At 33.4% G+C, this 22075-nt stretch overlaps 1 protein-coding gene and 1 long non-coding RNA gene across 14 annotated transcripts; both read left to right on the plus strand.

The window, feature by feature from the left end:
• The first annotated feature begins 1428 nt into the window (after nucleotides 1-1428).
• On the plus strand, nucleotides 1429-4494 carry LOC110899385 (outer envelope pore protein 16-4, chloroplastic-like). Its single transcript, XM_035977840.1, has 6 exons — nucleotides 1429-1560; nucleotides 1646-1697; nucleotides 2638-2669; nucleotides 3024-3057; nucleotides 3828-3895; nucleotides 3993-4494. Exons 1-5 carry the CDS (start codon nucleotides 1483-1485, stop codon nucleotides 3869-3871), a joined length of 240 nt encoding a protein of 79 aa, XP_035833733.1. The 5' UTR covers nucleotides 1429-1482; the 3' UTR covers nucleotides 3872-3895; nucleotides 3993-4494.
• A 1326-nt stretch (nucleotides 4495-5820) lies between these two features.
• LOC110899384 lies at nucleotides 5821-10757 on the plus strand. Of its 13 annotated transcripts, none has more exons than XR_004867791.1 (14): nucleotides 5821-6327; nucleotides 6455-6554; nucleotides 6653-6712; nucleotides 6801-6881; nucleotides 7083-7139; nucleotides 7627-7692; nucleotides 7786-7848; nucleotides 7948-8087; nucleotides 8178-8603; nucleotides 8979-9057; nucleotides 9134-9183; nucleotides 9287-9326; nucleotides 9839-9929; nucleotides 10528-10757. It is a non-coding gene; the product is annotated as an uncharacterized LOC110899384 (long non-coding RNA). The 13 variants fall into 13 exon arrangements; XR_004867787.1 differs by having other exon boundaries at nucleotides 9134-9195; nucleotides 10528-10756; XR_002570237.2 differs by having other exon boundaries at nucleotides 9134-9195; nucleotides 9287-9929.
• The last annotated feature ends 11318 nt before the right edge of the window (nucleotides 10758-22075 follow it).

Raw genomic sequence — 22075 nt, forward strand, 5'->3', positions numbered from 1 at the left:
TTTCAAACCCAACCATTTAATCAAATGTCACTCGACCCACTAGAAACAATCTCATCCACCAATTCGCCTGTGCATATCGCGAATCACAACAAGATGATGACGATGACGATAGTGAACCGGTTCAAGAAGAAGAAGAAGAAGACGATGAAGAAGTTAATATCGTCCCAATGTTCGGTGGTCGGAGACCTTAGACGAGCGAGGAGGAGGTCGCATTGACCAAGGCATACTTGCACATTTCCGAAAACAAAAAACATTCAAATGAACAAAAGTGCAAGTGCACTAATTTTAACGTTATTTTACTAATTTCGTGAAAATAATGTTAAAAGAGGGGATGGTTAATCATGCATCATGTGGTGGCGTTGATAGACAAAAGGCAAGGGAGTACATGCACTAATTGACCTTTGTCTTAATTGCCGAGTGTTATGTGCCTTATGTCCAAGGTTTGATGCAAAACTATCATCGAGCCGGGGGTCTCACTGGAAGCAGCCTCTCTATTCCTACGAGTAGAGGTAAGACTGTCTACATCTTACCCTTCTCAGATCCTACCTTAGCTTTGTTATTAGTGTGATTTACTGAGTATGATGATGATGATAATTTATAGTCCAAACTCCAATCCTAATATCCAATCAATGTGATACAAACAATTCACCGAGTAGTTTTTTTATTTAATTAGCCAATTAATCAGCAGACGATCAACAATGGTCAAATCCCGTCCTGTTTGGCCAAGAATTGGTGAAAGTCTAGCAATTCCGGCTAGATTCTTGATCAAACATGTAAATTCCAGCAATTATTGTTATTTACTTGAAAAATGAGTCGAAGAAGTCGATTAATCCCTATTAATCGCTAGTCGATACCCCATCGGCCGATCAGCGCCTAACAATTCTTACAACTTTGGATATATATATATATATATATATATATATATATATATATATATGATATTTAGCAAGTTTGTAGAGGTATACATGAAATTACTCCTTAAAAAAACTTGGGGAATTGACCTGTAATAATCACATCTACACCTTTTTGGCCATTAATAATCCCACCTCAGAATATTCCCCCCACGAGTCCCACTTTCCACATATTTTTCCCACACTGGTCCCCCGTTAAAAATCCCTAACCCAGTTAGTAAATGTGGGTTATAAGTGATTTAAGTTGTAAAAGATAAGGGGAATACTAATTAGCTGCCACATAATCTTTTTTGACACATCATCCATTAGTCAGCTGCCACATCAGCCATTTTACTAACTGGGAGACCAGTGTGGGAAAAATACGTGAAATGTGAGAATGGTGGGGAGAATATTATGAGGTGAGATTATTAATGGCCAAAAAGGTGTAGATGAGATTATTACAGGCCAATTTCCCAAAAAAACTTATTAAAATACATTCAGGCATAATACAAGGGTTGCAATTGAAAATATCCCAACCGGGCGTACGGGTCTAAAACTGCAGACTTTTGAAGGAGGGAAGAAGAAGACAAGAATGGACACGAACACCGAGTTGTATCACGATGTTCCCTGCTCTTCGATCGCCGTAGAATCCATCATTAGCGTCGGAACCGTAAGTATCTTTCAAAACTTTCATCCTTTCTTATTCATTCATTCATTCCACAATCAAATCTTGCAAATCCCTAATTGCATTGCAGGGCGGATTAATCTGGGGTTTATGTTCTGGTTCCTACGATGCCAAACAAAAAGGTAAACTAATTGCTTTTAGTTTTCACTTTCATAATTGATTCCAACTTTACGATTTCCCAAATGCCAATGTTTGATTTGCTTTCTTGCTATTTGCACACTTTGGTTAATGATCTGTTGTTAGATATGATGTTTTCAACTTTAGGGTTTTTAAAGCTTCCACTATTCCCATTTCCCACACCCCTAAAATCTTATTTTCACACCCCGTACGTTACATTGCCGTATAATTGATAGCATCCGTAGTGGGGCGCCATATCATGTCAAAAGTGGGCATTGTGCCCCCATAGCGCCGCCAACACCACTACGGCGGGCGCTATGGGGGAGAAAGTTGGAGGTCGCGTGATGCATTTCACGGCGTGATGAATCTTTCCCCTCTCACACACATATACATACACACATATATATAAAGCCCATACATATATAACCCCACTACACACTCAAGTTATATAAAGCCCCTCTCTTACACAATCCGCCACTTGTCGCATAATGCCCCACAAGGGGCTTTATGACTACACATGGCCTGATTGTTGCAAAAAAAATTGTCAGATAATGTTTTTTTGTCTCTGTGTTATACGGCCCGTATAAAATGTTATACGACCTGTATAGAATGTTATACGACCCATATAATGCTATACAACCCAAACCTCATATAATGTTATACGACCCGTATAGAATGTTATACGACCTAATATTTTCTCCATCTATACGAGCCGTATAACATTATACGGCCCAATATTTGATTTGTCATGTCAGATTATTCTATACGAGCCGTATAACATTATATGGCCCAATATTTGATTTGTCATGTCAGATTATTCTATACGGGCCGTATAACGTTATACAACCCATATACAGGGTGGTGTGGCTTTATTAGGACCCTTTTTAAAACGCAAATGTATTTGATCGTACTTTCTGAATTGTTTATTGGTTGAATGTGATTTAGGTCTGACCGGTGTTTCTCGAGCTTCTTTCCTTGTAAGCTTTTGTTTTTTTTTTTATTTCTTTGATGTTTGTTTTTTGATTGGCATGATAACCACTTGTTCATAACTCTTTTATCTCTTTTAATTTATAATGATATGTGAAATCAAACATCAAATGCATCTGCTAAAAGAAAAAGGTTTTTGTTACCGGAAACAAAGATTTTAAACTATGTATATGTTAAAGATATTTGATCGTTGGGATATTAGTGAAAACGTTGGACTGTATTACTCAAACGTTTGACGATATACATAATGGTTTTAAACCACTTTAAAAGAGATGTGGAGCCAAGACTCTCAAATTTGTGGTTACGGTTTGATTAATGGTTTCGTATCCTTATCTTATTTGCAGGCCAAGACGGTTGGTAAATATGGGTTCCAATGTGGTAATCTCCATTCATGCCGTTTTATTTTATTTTTTAAAGTTAACATTTTTTTTAACATGCCCGTCTCATTCTTACGCGAAACATGTTGTATCTGTATTTTTATAATCAAGACTGTATTAAAGTTTATCAGTAATTAAGCGAAAAAAAATTCCCCTGCTTCGTTTTCCAGCATATTTCAACTGCCAAATGAACCAACCCTAGTGGCCTAGTTTAACACACACCATTCGTTTTACAAAATATGATCAAATCCCGGTGCACTTGTTTGGTTATCCCCCCCCCCCACACACACACACACACTGAAAATATAAAATGGGAAACCGGTTTTCCAAGGTAGTCTGTGTAGGGGGGGGGGGGGGGATATTGCACGGTCCTCCCAACTGCTGGAGTGATCTCACTCCACAAGCTAGCTTAGCCCCATAGCTGCATGGCGGTTACTACCCAACCGGAAGCGAAAGCCTGGAGGGTGTGCCTGCCAGGATTCGAACCCGGGTCCTCTGGGAGGAGGTGGGTGAGGCTGGCCACTGGGACCCCCCAGGTGGGGTGGTTAAAGGTAGTCTGTGTAACATTCCAAAGATCTGTGTTTTCTTCCTATTTGCACTCAGCAATTGTTTGTGAAAGTTTAATCTTTTTTTTTTTGTATAAAATGATTTTTTATTTTTTTTTATTTTTAGAATTTATCTTTTACTTTTCTTGTTTTGCTTCAAGAATACATTTTTTTTGGCTAATGTAAGCCAAACTTTGGTATACATTTTCTTGTCTGTCCTATTCAGGACTCTTTGCCGGAATCTTTTCGTTTACGCGCTGTGGGATTTGAAGATACCGCAAGAAAAGTGATTGGGTAAGCTACATTACATATGATTATCATTAGATTGTAACTAGCATGCTAGATGACTGAGATTTAATTTTTCGCCAATGTTCGTTTTGGTTTCAAACAGGTGAATGCTCTAGTTGCAGGTGGAGTTGCAGGGGCAGCCATCGGTGCTGGAACCCGAAACTGGCGGCAGGTTGCAGTGATGACCGCTTTTCTTTCTGGGTTCTGTGCCATTGCTGATCAATCAAGAGCAATCTGAACCACACTTGAACCGCTTAAGAACTGGCCTGTGATTTTTGAACTGTGTTTTGAACCGTGTTTTGAACCGTTTGGAGAATGTTAGAATACTAGAATGCCCAATTACTCCCATGTATAATCTTTTTTTTTTTTTTTTTTTTTTTTTTTTTTTTTTTTTTTTCGGATATGATGTTAGCAACCTTTTGATCAATGGGAGTATGGAACCGGTCTAGAATGTAAACAAAACAAGCCGAGCCTGAGCTCGGTTTGTTTAATTCATGAAAGCTTGAGACTTGCTTAAGTTTCAAGCTTTATGTCTAAGACTCGAGCTTAGCTCGTTAATAATTTTTCAAGTTGGTATTTTGCTTGGGCTCGACTTCTTTATTATTTATTAGATGTATTATTTGTTTGTATATTGTTTTATTTATATATTTTCAATTAGAGTTGTATAAAAGGAAGCATATTATATTTAGTTAACTTTACATCTATCTATTATACTAAAGCAAAATAAAGGTTGACTTTTTGACTTTGATGTGGCATATCTCTTTAGCCAGAGAATTGTGATTTGGGCGCCATTTTCCTTCTTCCTATATACGCTTTTCTTCAATTTGGTAACATAATCAATTCTCTCAATCAATTGAAGACAAATTGATTTCTCTTTAAATCTCAAAACCTAATCAAATTGATTTATGCAGGCTATCATCTTTCACCCACATTCAATTTTACAAACCCTAAATCTCTTCTACGGCTTCATCTTTAGCGATTGTACTTGGCCATACCCACTTCAGAAATCCCTAAAACTCAATCATTCGAACTCTCATCTAGGTATGTTTTCTTTGATATTTATGATGTAATCCGATTAGAGCATCGGCCGATTGAACTGCTTGCTGGGTTTTTTAGGTTGTAGTGATGTTAAATCTCTATTTTATATGTTTATTGAAACATCATTAGTAATGGAAAAATCATCATGTGTGTTTGGATTTAGGGATAGAGGAGTTACGTTCATTACTAATGAAAAATATAATTGTTCGTTGGATTTTTTATTAGTCCTTTTGTTTTGCAGCTTTCATTGAATTCAGTGCTAAGAACCCAAAATCTATAGAACCGGGCGAACATTGATATGATAGTGGCCTATATTAGGTTGGCCATAGTTCAAGCTGGAGGTTTTCAGATCATCTTTATGCTTTTGAGGTATACATAGAGATAAAGTACTTGGGGTTGGGACCTTCTTTTAAAAAGATAGATGATTTATTGTTTTTCCCATGTTTAAAGATTGCATTTATCTTGCTCTCCAAATATTTTTTTTTCTAAATCTGAGTTTTTTCACAATAAAAAGCTGCCTTTCCAACTGTTACAAAAGTTTGTTGTGGTGTGGGGGATGTTGTGGTGTGTCGATGTAGTTGCGAGATGGTGGTCATTGGGACTGCCTTATTAATCTTTGTGCCTTTGATTATCCTCTTATCACGCAAGAAAGTAATTAACTAATTTGTTATTTTGTTTTGAAGTTTTGTTATTTTTTTTATTTTGTTTTGAGTTTTTCTTAATTTGCAACATTGCGTTTATATTTTTGTGTGTGTTTCAGATCTGATTCATACATTTTCTTCACTACAGAGAGATTTTAATTTTATTGATTATACAAGTATTCCCGGATGGAAAGAATAAGGTTCTTAATGTTTTCGTTACTTTTACTGTGTTATGTGTTGTTTTTTTGGGCTGATGATTTGTAATTTGGGATGATCTTATATGAGTTTTGTTTAGATAAAGTTGATTGGTAAAGATTGAGATGCATTGTTTGAAAGAAGCAAGCTGAATCATCTCTCTCAGATCCTATATCGCATATGCTAATGATTTTTAATCGACTTTGGTGATTCGACTTGGTCACACTTTGCCACAAACGGGTCAAATGGTTAAATTTTCATAGATAAGCATTTTATCCCTTTTTCTTCTGATGTAATTTAATCATTTCGCTTTATTGGTTTTGTAGTTATATGAGTTTCTATTAACGACTACTGGTAGTAAAAAGTTTGTGAAGCTAATTTTCAAATAATTTTTTTTCAAGATTTAATTACCACCATGTTAGACGTTCACTTTTATAGTTTTTCGTTAGGCTTTTGGAAATAATGTCCAAGAATTCAATGATTTGAAACGAGGATCCTGCACTTCGTCAGGAAATCGACCTTGAAGATGAAAGAGTTGCAGGCACATTGCATTCTGTATAGATTGTAAGCTTGGTCAATACTTTTGAAATCAATATGAATTTTGAAAATTTATTCGAATTATATACCTATATAATTCATAAGATGTGTGTACATAAATACTAAGTTTGAAGATCTGATATTGTTGTTGTAGGTGGAGTTTTAATTGTAAAGGTTTACACTTGTGTTGCAAAACTCAAATTATATGGCCTTTTGCTACATCTTGTCGTATAGCATAGGCATTAGGTAAAAAGGTGCTTTCTCATGTTTCTGTTAGTTCTCTTACTTTTAGTAAATTATTTTATATTAAGGAAGAGTTGAAACTAAGTATTTTATGCATTCTTTTTTCTAGAGTTATCCGATGAGAAACCAAAGGGCAAGGCAACCATACATTATCAGCTTCGGCTTGCAGGTGGTAACTTTGTTTTGAAGTTTTGTTATTTTGTTTTGAGTTTTTCTTAATTTGCAACATTGCGTTTATATTTTTGTGTGTGTTTCAGATCTGATTCATACATTTTCTTCACTACAGAGAGATTTTAATTTTATTCATCATACAAGTATTCCCGGATGGAAAGAATAAGGTTCTTAATGTTTTCGTTACTTTTACTGTGTTATGTGTTGTTTTTTTGGGCTGATGATTTGTAATTTGGGATGATCTTATATGAGTTTTGTTTAGATAAAGTTGATTGGTAAAGTTTGAGATGCATTGTTTGAAAGAAGCAATCTGAATCATCTCTCTCAGATCCTATATCGCATATGCTAATGATTTTTAATCGACTTAGGTGATTCGACTTGGTCACACTTTGCCACAAACGGGTCAAATGGTTAAATTTTCATGGGTAAGCATTTTATCCCTTTTTCTTCGGATGTAATTTAATCATTTTGCTTTATTGGTTTTGTAGTTATATGAGTTTCTATTAATGACTACTGGTAGTAAAAAGTTTGTGAAGCTAGTTTTCAAATAATTTTTTTTCAAGATTTAATTACCACCATGTTAGACCTTTGGCCGTGGGCACTACCCGATGTTCACTACAAATCTTTTAAATCTTTTATTGAACACCTACCAGTCATGTCTTTGTTTCTCAACTACCCGATGTATCTGTTGAACTTGTGAGCAACACACTCAAAGGTTTTATATGAACTTAAATCTTATTAGTTTCCCATACTCTTTGGTTAACCATTTGAGTCCAAATTTCTAACACTGTTAGAATTTTTTGTTAAATGACCAAATTACCCCTATAATTAAAAAATAAATAAAACAACTAATTTATAACTCCTCATTCATCTTTCTCCTCTAAACACCAGATTTTTTCTCATTCATCTCAGGTTAAATGGGAAACAAACTTTTATTCCTTGGCGGTTACTCAAAGGAGACCTTTGATAATGTTACAGGTTTGTTTATATTAATCTTCGAGGGATAGTAATGCTATTGGACATGAATTATTTAATTTTTATAGGACCTTATGATATATAATTAATTTGTAGTGTGTTTCATTGATCTTGAGTCACAAGTGACTGGGGTTTTGGAAGCCACATGAAAAAAATCTGGTAACTCATGAATCTTTTGGTTGTGCGTGTGAGTAATTATGTGGTATTTTGTATAAATCGTTTAACATGGTAATCATTTGCTTGTGATGCATCTTTTAGGTAGCTTGTGGTGGGCAATCTGTGACATTGGTTGGTTCAAAACTTATAATGTTTGGGGGAGAGGGCAAACATAGACTGCTTTTGAATGACTTTACTGTCCTTAATCTAGAGATAATGCTTTGGAATGTTACCGAGACCACGTAAGTATATTCGTTGGAAGAATCCATCGAGAGGCTTTTTGCATCGATTTCTTCGCTCAAAAATGATAGTAATTTGATGTGTTGTTGCAGTTTTTAAATGGTCAACGAACTTGTGTCCCTCGCCGGTGACCAACTCCCTGTTCCGATAAGTCGGATAAGTTATAAATTCATAGTTACAATTTATTTCTTGGAAATATATCTAAATTTTTTTGACTAAAAGAATTTTTAGAATAAATAAATTTCGCCAGCCTTTTTTTAGGTTAATAATTTCAGATTGATGATATGGGAAGCCCTGATATTATCAAAATTTGTGGGTGATTTTGGGTTGGAGCTTCCATATTTATATCGGAGGTTGGCGTGAGCCGGTGGCTAATGTGTCGGCTCAAAGTTTCACGGTTTTGGGATTACCCTACCCGGTTCGGAGGAGGTGTCAAACCGAATGTTGGAGAATACCATGTCGAGTCTGCTCAACTGGGCCGCGTACGCTCATCGAGTCGTCTTCGAATCAATAAGGTGGTAAGTCTCTTTAAGACAAAGATATTTATTCTCACAGTCTCTTTAATTGAAGCTGTTGTAATCCTTGGAACATGAAGGTATAATATTGTTTTTATCTTATTAAAAAAAACTTCACTTTATTGTTAAATTCACGTTTAGAGCATTCAAACAGGACTGCGCAGTTTACGGCTTGTGGATAGATAGGAAAACTTTGGTTACCAGTTTTTACCTTTGATAATATAATTACAGGTTGATTGTCCATAGATAGGAAAACTTTGTAGACTATGATTATTGATCAAACTTTACTTGATTTGGAATCTAAGGGTACACTCAAATTACTTATTTATCAATCTGTATATATAGTCTCGCCACTTTCTAACCTTGCTTTCTCTACAGCCAAAAAGTTTACTTCTGGATGCATCTGGAAAACTCAGTTACGGATTTTATATCGAGTGCCCTTGCTCAACAAGTTAATGTAAGTGTAAGATCTTAACTTTTTATTATTGTTTGTTGTATTTCTTATTAATTTTTATAGATCCTATTTTTTGTAGGGCGCTGGCTTACTTCACACAATGGAACTCCAAAACATGTCGCTCTTGAGGTGCAAACAATTGTTAGTTTCTTCCTATTTCTTCATTATGGATTTAGCTTTTTGCGCTTCTATGGATTTATAATTTTTTGGTCACTTCTATGGTTCACATCAGGAAGGACAAAAAAAACATCAGAGGTTATATATGGGGAAAAGTGAGTCTTCTATGGATTTATATTTTTTTTCGTGGTGTTTATAAGATCACTCAACGTGTTTGTAAACATAATTGGTTTTTCACGCTGGAACGAAGCTGGTTTGTGTTGTATTATCACAGCCCATTCCATCTAAGCTCCGATACCTGCAAAAGGCCATCAAGATCAAGTTTTTACTGTGTCTAAGTTTTTTGCAGCTGATCTTTAATGATGAAATCCAAATTTTTTTAGCAAGCTCTCAACCTCTTTCATGTAGTACACATGTTATAATAAATAAAAATAGATTGGGGACACGTGCCCTCTCTAATAATCGACACTACCCGTTTTTCGGTACCGGTACAGTACCGGTATCTTGGTTGATTTAACGGTACCGTACCGGTTATATTCGGTATCGATACCTGTTTTTCCCATTTTTTGGTACCGGTACCGGTCCAGTACCATGCTCATCTTTATTTGCTGGATTTAGTGTTCATTTTCGTTGATTTCAATCGTATGATTAGTTGACTTCATGACAGAATGAGACCTTCATATGCACAATTTGTAGAAAAATTTACCAGGAACATTGAACAATTAAATGGAATCCCAGCTATAACACATAACAACAAGGTAACAATCTGACTTCTAACAATATACCTTATTGTAATTGCATGTACCGGGTAATAAACTGGCCAATAATTGCATGGTTATCTGGTGGTTAAGGATTTTCTCATCGTCGATGATTATATACTCTCAATTATTTGAATGTTTTTATTTTGTTTTGCAATGTTGATATTGATTAACACTTAATAGAAAGTAAATCGTTTAATAACAATTAATCATTGTGAATATGAGTTATTCGTTTGGGTTTGTCGAATCTGAATCTGATTTTACCTGATTTATTTGAAACTGTATTAATTAAATAGCTATACAAAATCTATACCACCTGGAACTTCAAATATGCACTTCAAAACGGTGAGATAGAGAATTCAATTCTACTACTCAAGTATATTTAGTCGGTTCTAAATTTCCTAAACAAAATTGAATAGTCGGTACCTAAGAAAATGGAATAGTAAGCCTATGAACGTAACAACAGATGATTATAGCTCCTTATATTAGGTTATGAGTGAATTAAGTTTGTTTTATAGAAATGTTTTTTAAAAGAGTTAATAGGCATGCTACTTATTGCATTAAGAACTTAGTAAGTAAGGGAATTTGTTTATTCCAGCTTTTAATATTCAAAATTCGAGCTACGAACCGAACCGAGCTACGAATCGAAGGTTAAAACACAAGATGGAGTCAAGCTACTAATACTTGACAACGACGGCGAACCTACGAATAAAACAAATAATGTTGTTTATAAAGAGATCTTCAATGAGTTGTTATTTTTGGTTGTATTCATGCATTTCAATTATTTGGTGTACTCTCTATCATTTCCGTTAATATTTCAACGTATATATAATTAAAATATTTACATTAACAATGCTAAAGTAGTTATTTTTCTTATTAGCCACCCGTGTAACACACGGGAACTTAGACTAGTATTTTATATATAATAATACTAGGGTATAGGCACATCTATTATACGGGGTTATATTATAAAAAAGAAAGTACAATAATGTGAAGAAAATTATAAATAAATGTTGTGTATAATAGAACTTGTATAATATGTGATTAGGTTATAACCTGCGAACTTTACGGTCTCGATAATCTGATTTCCATAAATTGCAAGTATATAATGGTTGTATTCAATGTTTTAAAAACCGGTAAATACCGGCCGGTTATACCGGTATCATCGTTTCCAGATGTAAATCCGGTACGAAACAACCCGGTAAATAAGTGAAATGACATAATTTTTGTACCGGCGGTAAAATCCGGTATACCGGTTTGAAACGTAAATACATAATACTGGCACAGGCCCAGTGTTATTCCAGTTTGAGTTGTTAATTATTTTTATTATATATGTTACTTATCTTACATAATTTTTATATATTATGATTATTTGTAACTAAAAGTTCTTATTTAATATTGTATGAAACGAAAATAGTTATCCTCTAGTTGATGAGGATGACGATAATAGTGGATTTCATCTTTTATGTGATCGTGAACTTGATGTATTCAACACTCAAATGGTTTAAACATATCGTACATTTTCATTTAAAAGAGCTTGTTGGAAAATTGAATGATTTTCGATTATCTTTTGGATAATTTTTTATTATGGATTTACTTTTGGATGATCTTTTAATATGTAATCATTGCATTTTTTAGATTAACTTTCGAGTTGATGTTGTAATTTATGAAATTATAGAGTTAGGTAGTCAACCCGGTTGAACCATTTTTTAGCCTAATCCGGTTTGATTTAAAAACTGGTTTTTAAAACATTGGTTGCAGTTCAAGTGGCTGTTAAGAAATATGATTTGAGAAAAAAATTCTTATAACACATAATAATAAAAAGGGTAAATTACACTTTCCGTCCTTTATGTTTGTATCGGATTGTAACGGATAGTCTTTAACTTCAATAATTACAGTCACAGTCCTTTATTTGCAAAACTTGTTACACTCTACGTCCTTTAGTACTAACCAGGTTAAAAATTTCAGTTAAGTTTATTCACTTAAGGGTATTTTGGTCAATTCATGTTTTTATTTAAATGTTTAATAAATAAAACCAAAAAATTGCATATACACTCTATCTTCCCCAATTTCCTAACCCTAAAACCCTAACCACCACATCTTGCCACCATTACCACATACTAACGCAACCACTCCGACCACCGTTCATCAGATTGTGTATAAATCAAATTAATATTTCTAAGGAGCAGATCTTACTTGATAGCCTTAAGCAACAGACATTTGAGAAGAATTATCAGCACCAGGAAATGTCTATACCAATTAATAAAGGCGATATATCATCATTATCTCTGATATTAATATAAATAAACAGAAATATTATATAAAAATATCATTTTAAATTAAACTTACTAGAAAACCAGGAATGCTTGAAATAGAGTTGGAACCAATGCGCCTGTATTTGTGCCTTGTGGCGTAAAACTTGTAGTCAACAGGAGAGATAGCTACATCCCTTCTACCAGTCAACCGCTTAAACCTATATTAAACCACAGTTAATCTAGTTAACCTATAACTTAATTATAATCTTGAAGTTCAATTAACATTTGAAGCTTACCACTCTGCATCATCTGTATGTGTAATTGTTGGCTTTTCGTTCACTCTAGCCCGACTGGTGAACGGTGGCCGGAATGGTCGCGTCAGTATGTGGTGGTGGTGGTGGCGGCGGGATGAGGTGGTGGTTACGGTTTTAGAGTTAGGAAATTGAGGAAGATGAAGTGTATATGCAATTTTTTTTGTTTTATTTATTAAACATTTAAATAAAAACATGAATTGACCAAAATACCTTTAAGTGAATAAAATTAACTGAAATTTTTAACCCGGTTAGTACTAAAGGACGTAGAGTGTAACGGGTTTTGCAAATAAATGACTGTGACTGTAATTATTAAAGTTAAAGGTTATCCATTGCAATCCGGTACAAACATAAAGGACGAAAAGTGTAATTTACCCAAATAAAAAATATAGAAGTTATAGTTATAATTCATGTAAAAATATTTAGAGATTTTTGAATTATAACTATTTCAGTCATAAGAAGTATTTAGAGATTTATGTAATTTCAATCAAGGATGAGATGGTGTACCATTTGATTAATGATCCAGTATTATTACACTAGTTTATAAAGCCGCATACTACATGGTTTTGAAGATAAAAATAATGTAATTTTATAATGTGTAAACCAATTTACATAAATGAATTATTCTTATTAAATCAAACAATGTAAAATAAGATACACATTACATTTATAAATTTCTAAACACTTCTTTATGCATGACATTTATAGTTTTGTTTGTAATTTAACCATCCTCAACAAGTATTGTCACACCCCGACCACGTAAAACAACAAAACGTGGCGGAAACGTCGGGGAGTGTTGTAACAGAATCATTGTTTCACAACCATGGACTAAACAGTTTCGTTTTATTGAATTAAATGTATTACATTACATTGGAATTAGAAACAAAACATGAACAAATAGTCTTTCATTGTTATTAAGTCACTAAGGCCTTGTCCATTCCTTTGTGAGCATACACCAATATCATCATCAAATATCATCAACTATTGTACCTGAAACACATGTGAAAATACGTCAGCATAAAAATGCCGGCGAGTACATAGGTTTTATTTGAGTGTCAGATTCATGGCTCGTTTTACATGTTGCAATACTTAATTAAAAACCTTGTTTTTGAAAAAGTATGGTATTGCGACATAGTTAACCAACTCAAATCAAGCTGGTTATAATTTATAAAATCTCATAGCCATGATTCTTAACTCCAAAACATTTGTTTTATTAAGCCCGAATTGTAAATCGTTTTTGAAATAAAACTCGAATGGCATATATATATATATTGATAGAAAAACCTTGTAATATAACTTTGTTAGATAACCTTGCCCAAGTGATCTAGATAACGCAATGATATATAATGTGTTAAAAGCGCTTATATATAGGAAGTACCAGCGGCGTATCCACCATGCTTTTAACACATTACACCCGCCCCATTACCTAATCACTTCCCTAACCCAACGGTTCAAACAGTATCAAACGGTTCACATAATCGAACGGTTACAAACGCTTCACATAATCAAATGATTACAAACGGTTCACATAGTCAAATGGTTACAAACGGTTCACACAATCAAATGATTACAAACGGTTCACATAGTCAAATGGTTACAAACGGTTCACACAATCAAACAGTTACAAACGGTTCACATGATCAAACAGTTACAAACGGTTCAAAATGTAAAACCATGTGTCCATATGCTGGATGAGCATATGCAACAAAATGTAATGTAAAACAATGTGCTAGCATGCTAAGAGAACATACATAGCAAAACATAATGAAATCATGTACTAATAGTGTACTAATGAACATAGCAAGCATATGATATGAATAACATGGAAAACTCGAAAGTAACAAGTAGGCACATGTGTTTCACCCCAAAACAGTTTGAAAACAGTAAAAGAGGGGACTATGTACTCACTTGAGGGTGCTTAGAAGTCTTGAATAACAACCAAGCAAAGCTAGAGGGATCACGGAAATCAAACGGCACCTAATATAGGTATCTATGTAAATAAACGGACCTAAATCGGAAGATCGAATAGTATGAGGTTTCGTAAACCAAATGAGTATTGGAACTCATATGATATGTTCTAACAAAGCCTACATACTAAAATGAAACCTAACCTAAGTGCTTACGACCCAATACGACTCGTTAAGATAGCTTACGCCACTTTAACGCGTCGTTCGCGTAAAACGCGTTTGGAACGCCTAACTAGTCCTATTACAAGTATTATATACCTTAACATGTCTAAAAATGTTACCTAATCAGTTTAGATGTTAAAATTTAGGTTACATATGCTTAAAATGAATTTATGTGTGAAAAGGGCATTTTGGTCATTTACCTATGGCATATAAACTACCTATCATACAACTAATTAAACGAAGTGACCATAAGGTATAACCTCGGAAGGTTATTCCCTATACAACTATGGTCGCCTAATGTGTTTGGTCGGATCCTAATGATCGACCAAACGGGTCGGGTTCGAAAGTATAAGCGATTGTTTAGACCGCTTACCTTACGACCCTATATAAGCACAAATCTAAAAAGTGACGAGTTAAACATGTTAAAACATGTTTAACGAATTTGGAAAACAGGTTTGGTATCAAAACAAACGGTTTTGATACCTAAAAGTAGTTTGGTTACAAAATACGCAAGAATACGCATTTTGGCCGAAACTACGACTCGTCACTAAGCCTAGATAACGTGGTAATCAGTAGGTATAGTCACTAGGGGCTATAACCATCGTGATTACGCTCACGTTATGAAGTTCAAACGAACTGAAAGTCAAACGCAGTTTGACTTTTAAGCTAAAAACGCATAAAAAGAACAAAAGAGGACTTACAAAGGGTCCAAAGAGATTTGATCCAAGTATTCTCAGGTATGAAGTGAATTATCACCTCAACTTAGAGAAATCTCAGATCAAATATGGGTTTGAGAGTGAAGGGGGTGGGGTTTATATAGTTTTCGTACAACCGTTAAGATTGTTTTTCGAAAACCGAGCTTTAATCTCAGCCGTACACATGCACCCATGGTTTTGCAAAACCATGGGCACCTAAAAATGGTCCATAGATTGTTAGAAAACCATTTGCAAGTGGGAAAATCAGGTGGAACAGCTGTAAACAGCTGGAAAATTGATTTTTGCAGGTCTGACAGTTTTAGGCGGGCCGCGTAAGAGTAAGGGAGATCTTACGCGGGCCGCCTGAGCCTCTAATCAGCAAATAAGTTTCAAAAGCTGCAGTTTTGGTCCCTACATGCTTCTAAGCTCATTTCTGACACGTTTAAAGCCCGTTAAGCCAACTTTAAGGCCCTATAATGATGCCTAAACATAGTGGACATGAAACATGCTCAAAAATATGTCGGATGTCGGTTCGTTTGGTCGTAAGATTGCGTTGTTCGGTTAATTACGACGGAAGTCGTAACGGACGCATAAACGATCCAAATTAAGCGACAAATGGAATTTTATCATGCCAATCACTAAAATAAAATATTTTAATGATTACATAAATTTTTGGATGTCCAAATATATTCAGAACGTAAGATATGCGCGAAAATGCAAACTTGTGCACTTTTTGACGCTTTTAGTCCCTATTGATCAAGAAAGTTTATTTTTGCGCACCAAACACCTCAAAGCCTATTTCTAAGCTATGTAAAGGATATTTAGGGCATATTTAACTTATGATCAAGTTCCGGATTGTTCGTTACAGTACAAATTGGCATACTTTCACAGTTTGTCAAATTTAGTCCCTATAAGCGAATAAACTTGATTCCTGTACACCAAACCACTCAAAACTTATTTCTAAGTTATGTAAGGTATGTTAAGCCTATGTCACTGTTCCGGAGTGTTTGTTGCATTAAACTGGTTATATTTACGCATCAGATCGCGTATAATCTTCTAGAAAGCGATTTAAAGCCCGAAATCGAACAAGAATTGATATGTGCAAACGATACACATATTTTTACAAATCCAAAGTATGAAACACAATATTTCATTAATTTGGTATTTGTTTGATGGTTGCAGTGACACAGGTGTCACAAGTATCAATAGCTTAAGGTCATCTCTACTTTTTACTTTGGACAATGCCACATAGTATTGGTCATGCGTAAAAACTGATTTTTTTATAAACAAACCAACCTTACATAGTAACTGTTCCGTAAAGAAATATTAAACTTTTAAATTAATATGAAATAGCTAAAGATATAATTATTATGATGCGTTATAATATTTGTAACATATGTTATACCAAAACTTGTTTATTTTTTTTTTTTAAATATCTACTCAGCGCTTTTTTGATTTTTTTTGCTCAAAACCCTTAAAAACATGTATATAACATGTGTAAATTTTTTCAAGAAAAAAAACATCGGGAGCTTTGAGTTTCCCAGGTTTTCTAAATTAAAGTGGGTTTTCTATAGATACTTACATTATATATATATATATATATATATATATATATATATATATATATAGGGTTTATTTGGGTTTTCTCAACTCACATGGGTTTTCGATTTATCTTTTCCCTATATATATATATATATATATATATATAGGGAAAAGATAAATCGAAAACCCATGTGAGTTGAGAAAACCCAAATAAACCCTATGTAACATTTTTATTTTTTTCTAAAAAAAATAGGGAATGTAATATAAATGTACACGGACCTATTTATGAAAAAAAATGTAAAAAACGCTTACTATTTTTTTTAAAAAATGTTGAAAATTTGTATGTTACATTTTTTTTGGACATATATATTATGTAACCTGAAATTTTGTAACATTTTTAAAAAAAAAACTACTTGGTGTTTTTTTGTGTTTCTTTTTTAAAAATGTTCAAATAAATGTATATTACATTTCCTATTTTTTTAGAAATGTTTCTTGAGTTTACATGGTTTTTTTACAAAGGTTTTCTGAGTTTTCTCAACTCATATGGGTTTTCGATTTATCCTTCCCCTATATATATATATATATATATATATATATATATATATAGGGTAGGGCTAGATAGAAAACCCTATATATATAAAAAACCCGAGAAAACCCAAGCTCCCGACATTTTTTTTTTTGAAAAAAATAACACATGCAATATACATGTTTTTAAGACTTTTGGGCCAAAAAAATCAAAAAAGCGCCGAAGGGATATTTAAAAAAAAAAAAAAACAAGTTTCAGCAATTTTCAGCGAAATTATGGATTTTTTGCTTAACACGTGTTAGGAGCTGAAATTTGTTTATTTTTTATAAAAAAATCCCTTCGGCGCTTTTTTGTTTTTTTGGCCCAAAACACTCTAAAACATGTATATTACATGTGTAATTTTTTTCAAAAAAAAAAAAAATGTCGGGAGGTTGGGTAAAAATGGCTTCCCATTTGGGTTTCCAGAGTTTTCTAAGAATTTTAGGGTTTTTTATCTAGCATTATCCTATATATATATATATATATATATATATATATAGGGTAGGGATCCTAAGAGAAGTCCACCCTATATGAGAAACTTGAGAAGCATTCTGGACCACACATTTTTCTAAGCCTTTCGTAATATACACATATGTATAGTTTAAAATTGACTATATACATATGTGTATAACTCAATATACATATATGTATATAGTCAATTTTAAACTATACATACGTGTATATTACGAAAGGCTTAGAAAAATGTGTGGTCCAGAATGCTTCTCAAGTTTCTCAACTAGCATATCACTTCTCACATGATCCTTTTCCTATATATATATATATATATATATATATAGTGGAGAGTTCAAATGAGAAGATTTTTTTTGTAAGAAGAAAAAAGAAGAAGTTTCAACCAATAAGAATACTTCATTTTACTTCATTTAATATTTGTATTTAATTTTAATATAAGGGTATATTGGTAAACTTAATAAATCATTAATGTGTATTCTTCTCATTTAATAACTAGTTAAATTAAATTTGTAACTCCTTTTTAAAATATATACTTTTTTCAAATTAAAAAAAAAAACAACTTAATTTAAAGTGTAGAATAAATTACTAGTTGTGTAGGATAAATCACGAGTTGTGTAAGATATATTTCGAGGTGTGTAGGATAAATTTCGACTGTGTAGGATAAAATTCTGTAATATGTAGGGTATATGTAGGAAAATTTTGATATGTGTAGGTTTTGTAGATTATATGTAGGATAATTAATAAATAGTTGACTAATTAATTAAAGAGAGAAAAATTAATGATATGAGTTATAAATGAAATAGCATTTTACTAATATGCCCTTTCTTCTTTTTCTTCTCACATTAAATTTCTTCTCAAATGAACCTTCCCCTATATATATATATATATGAGTAGGGTTCGCACGGAAAGTGTGTTTTTCCTAGAAAGTCTAGGAAGCGATCTGGTCCATCCGATTGGTGTGTTTAAGGGTTGAGATTAAATCAATGGCAATCTTGTAATATTTGAGTTTAATTAATTGATTGTTTTAAATGAGTAGGGGCAATTTTGTCAATGGCCATGTTTTAAATCAATTAGATAACCGCCCAATTCCTAATTTCAAGCGATTTTCCCTTTCTCTCTCTCCAAACCCATCTTGGAAACCCCAATCCCTACCAAAAATAACTACAATCATGGAAGAATATAACTTTAGAAACGATGGAGAGCACCGGATCAAATTAAAACACTTCTCCATCTCCACCATCTCCGAGTTCATCATCACCATTCAAATATTGTTCTTATCATCTCCGTTTTCCCGACGATGTGTTTTAACAGCAAGCAAATTAATACAGTTGTGTTTTAGCAGCAAGCAGATTCATACAGTTGTGGTTTAGCATCCAGATTCATACAGATGTGTTTTAACAGCAAGCAGATTCATACAGTTGTGTTTTAGCATTCAGATTCATACAGATGTGTTTTAACAGCAAACAGATTCATACAGTTGTGTTTTAATAGCAAGCAGATTCATACAGATGTGTTTTAATAGCAAGCAGATTCATACAGTTGTGTTTTAGCATTCAGATTCATACAGTTGTGTTTTAGCATCCAGATTCATACAGATGTGTTTTAACAGCAAGCAGATTCATACAGTTGTGTTTTAGCATTTAGATTCATACAGTTGTGTTTTAACAGCAAACAGATTCATACAGTTGTGTTTTAACAGCAAGCAGATTCATACACTTGTGTTTTAGCATTCAGATTCATACAGTTGTGTTTTAACAACAATCAGATTCATACAGTTGTGTTTTAGCATTCAGATTCATACAGTTGTGTTTTAACAACAATCAGATTCATACAGTTGTGTTTTAGCATTCAGATTCATACAGTTGTGTTTTAACAGCAATCAGATTCATACCCTGTGTTTTACCATCTTTATATTGTGGGATCTATAAAAAATTGACTTTAGCCCTGTAAACTATTAAAACACGGCACCAAGAACATGCTGATAAATTCCAGTAATCTTCTGAACAATGGAATATGCAATGTAATGTGACATAGACAATAACATAAAACACATTCAGATTGTTAAAATGCAAAAGAACTGTTAAAACACAACCTGATTATATATTGACTTCAGAGTGTTAAAACACACTGACTTCAACCTCTCTAACTGGTAACACACATCACTAAGAACATGCTGATAGTTTTCAGATAAACACATTGACTTCCAGATTTGAATTCGAAAATAATAAAATTCTGAAAATCATGGAATTTTAGTTAATGAAGATACATTCCAAAAATAAAATTAGAATGTGAAATTACATGATAGCTCTTCTACTTAAAATCCCTCAATGACACATGTCCAATTCTTATTCCTTCCTAGACTTTCTAGGAAAAATAGACTTTCCACCCAACTCCTACTATATATATATATATATATATATATATATATATATAGGATAGGAGTTGGCCAGAAAGTCCAAATTTCCTAAAAAGTGTAAAAAGTCATAAAACACCGTAATGTCAACCATAAAACACACCAAAAACCCACAAATAATATGATAAAGATTACTAAAACATCATGTATGTGGGTTTTGTGTTGTGTTTTAGATGTTAAGGCTCTGATTGTGGAATGACAAATATTACTGTGTTTTATGTTGTTTAGCATTGTGTGTTTTATATTCACAGTTCTACGATGGTGTGTTTGAAGTTTTTATGGACTATTAGAGTTTGAATATGGTGTTTTAGTAATATTCATTCTATTATTTGTGAGTTTTAGGTGTGTTTTATGCCTGAAATTATTGTGTTTTATGACTTTTTACACTTTTTAGGAAAAACACACTTTCCGTAGGATCCCTACTCTATATATATATATATATATATATATATATATATATAGGGTAAGGTTCATGCGAGAACCACCTTTATTGCGAGAACCGCGAGAACCAATGTGAACACAAGCTAAAATAGCTAAAAAAACCTAAAAAAACCCTAAAAAAAACCTAACCCCCACCCCCACCCCCCAAAAACCTAAACCCCCACCCCCCCCCCCCAAAAAAAAACCTAACCCCCCCCCCCCCCCAAAAAAAAACCTAACCCCCCCCCCCCAAGCTAAATGCTAAAAACTAAAACCCTCAAAAAACCTAAAAAAAACCTAACCCCCACCCCCCAAAAACCTAAACCCCCCACCCCCCCCCCCCCAAAAAAAAAAACCTAACCCCCCCCCAAGCTAAATGCTAAAAACTAAAACCCTCAAAAAACCTAAAAAAAACCTAACCCCCCCCCCCCCCCCCCAAAACCTAAACCCCCCTCCCCCACCACCCAAAAACCTAAACCCCCCCCCCCCCACCCCCAAGCTAAAATGCTAAAAACTAAACCCACAAAAAACCTAAAAAATCTAAAAAATCAAAAAAAAATCTAAATTTTTTTTTTTTATTTTTTTACTATTTTTTATGTTCAAATCGCTACTTTTTGTAGCAAAAAAAAATTTTTAAAAAAAAAAAATTTTTTTTTTTGGATACTAAAAGTAGCGATTTTTATATAAAAAATAGTAAAAAAATAAAAAAAAAATTTTTTTGGGTGTTTTTTAGATTTTTTTAGCTATTACTGTTTGTGTTCACACTGGTTCTCGCGGTTCTCGCAATAAAGGGTGGTTCCTAACGGATCTTTGTCCTATATATATATATATATATATATATATATATATATATATATATTATTTATCACAAGTTTAAGGATCGGCTCTCTCACTCTCTTACTCTTAACACACTTGTGTACTTTCTTTAACAATACTTATTATCACGCCAGAAGGTGGTTCCAAGGAGAATCCTCCACCCCTCCTCGTAACGAGCTTCACATTGTTTTTATTTTGTAGATCGATTCTTATAACAAAGCCAGTCACTGATGAAAAAAATTTTGAAAATTAACTCTTTTATCGAGACCACATCGCCCATAAGCCTAAACCCTACACTTTAGACTTAGTGTTTCTTCGAAACTTTATTAGAACTCTATTATAAATTTCATATCAACTCGAATTCATGCCACCCATTTGATAAAGATTCAATTTTTTATCACGAATTCATGACAACACTTTCTTTATTTGTTACGATTTTAAAGATCTGGGTTGATTTTATAAAATTAATATTCAAAACGTATGAGTTATACGTATATATCCAACTAAACACCCACGTCACCAATCATGA

The sequence above is a fragment of the Helianthus annuus genome, chromosome 1, assembly GCF_002127325.2.
Source record: "Helianthus annuus cultivar XRQ/B chromosome 1, HanXRQr2.0-SUNRISE, whole genome shotgun sequence".
NCBI classification, from domain to species: Eukaryota; Viridiplantae; Streptophyta; class Magnoliopsida; order Asterales; family Asteraceae; genus Helianthus; species Helianthus annuus.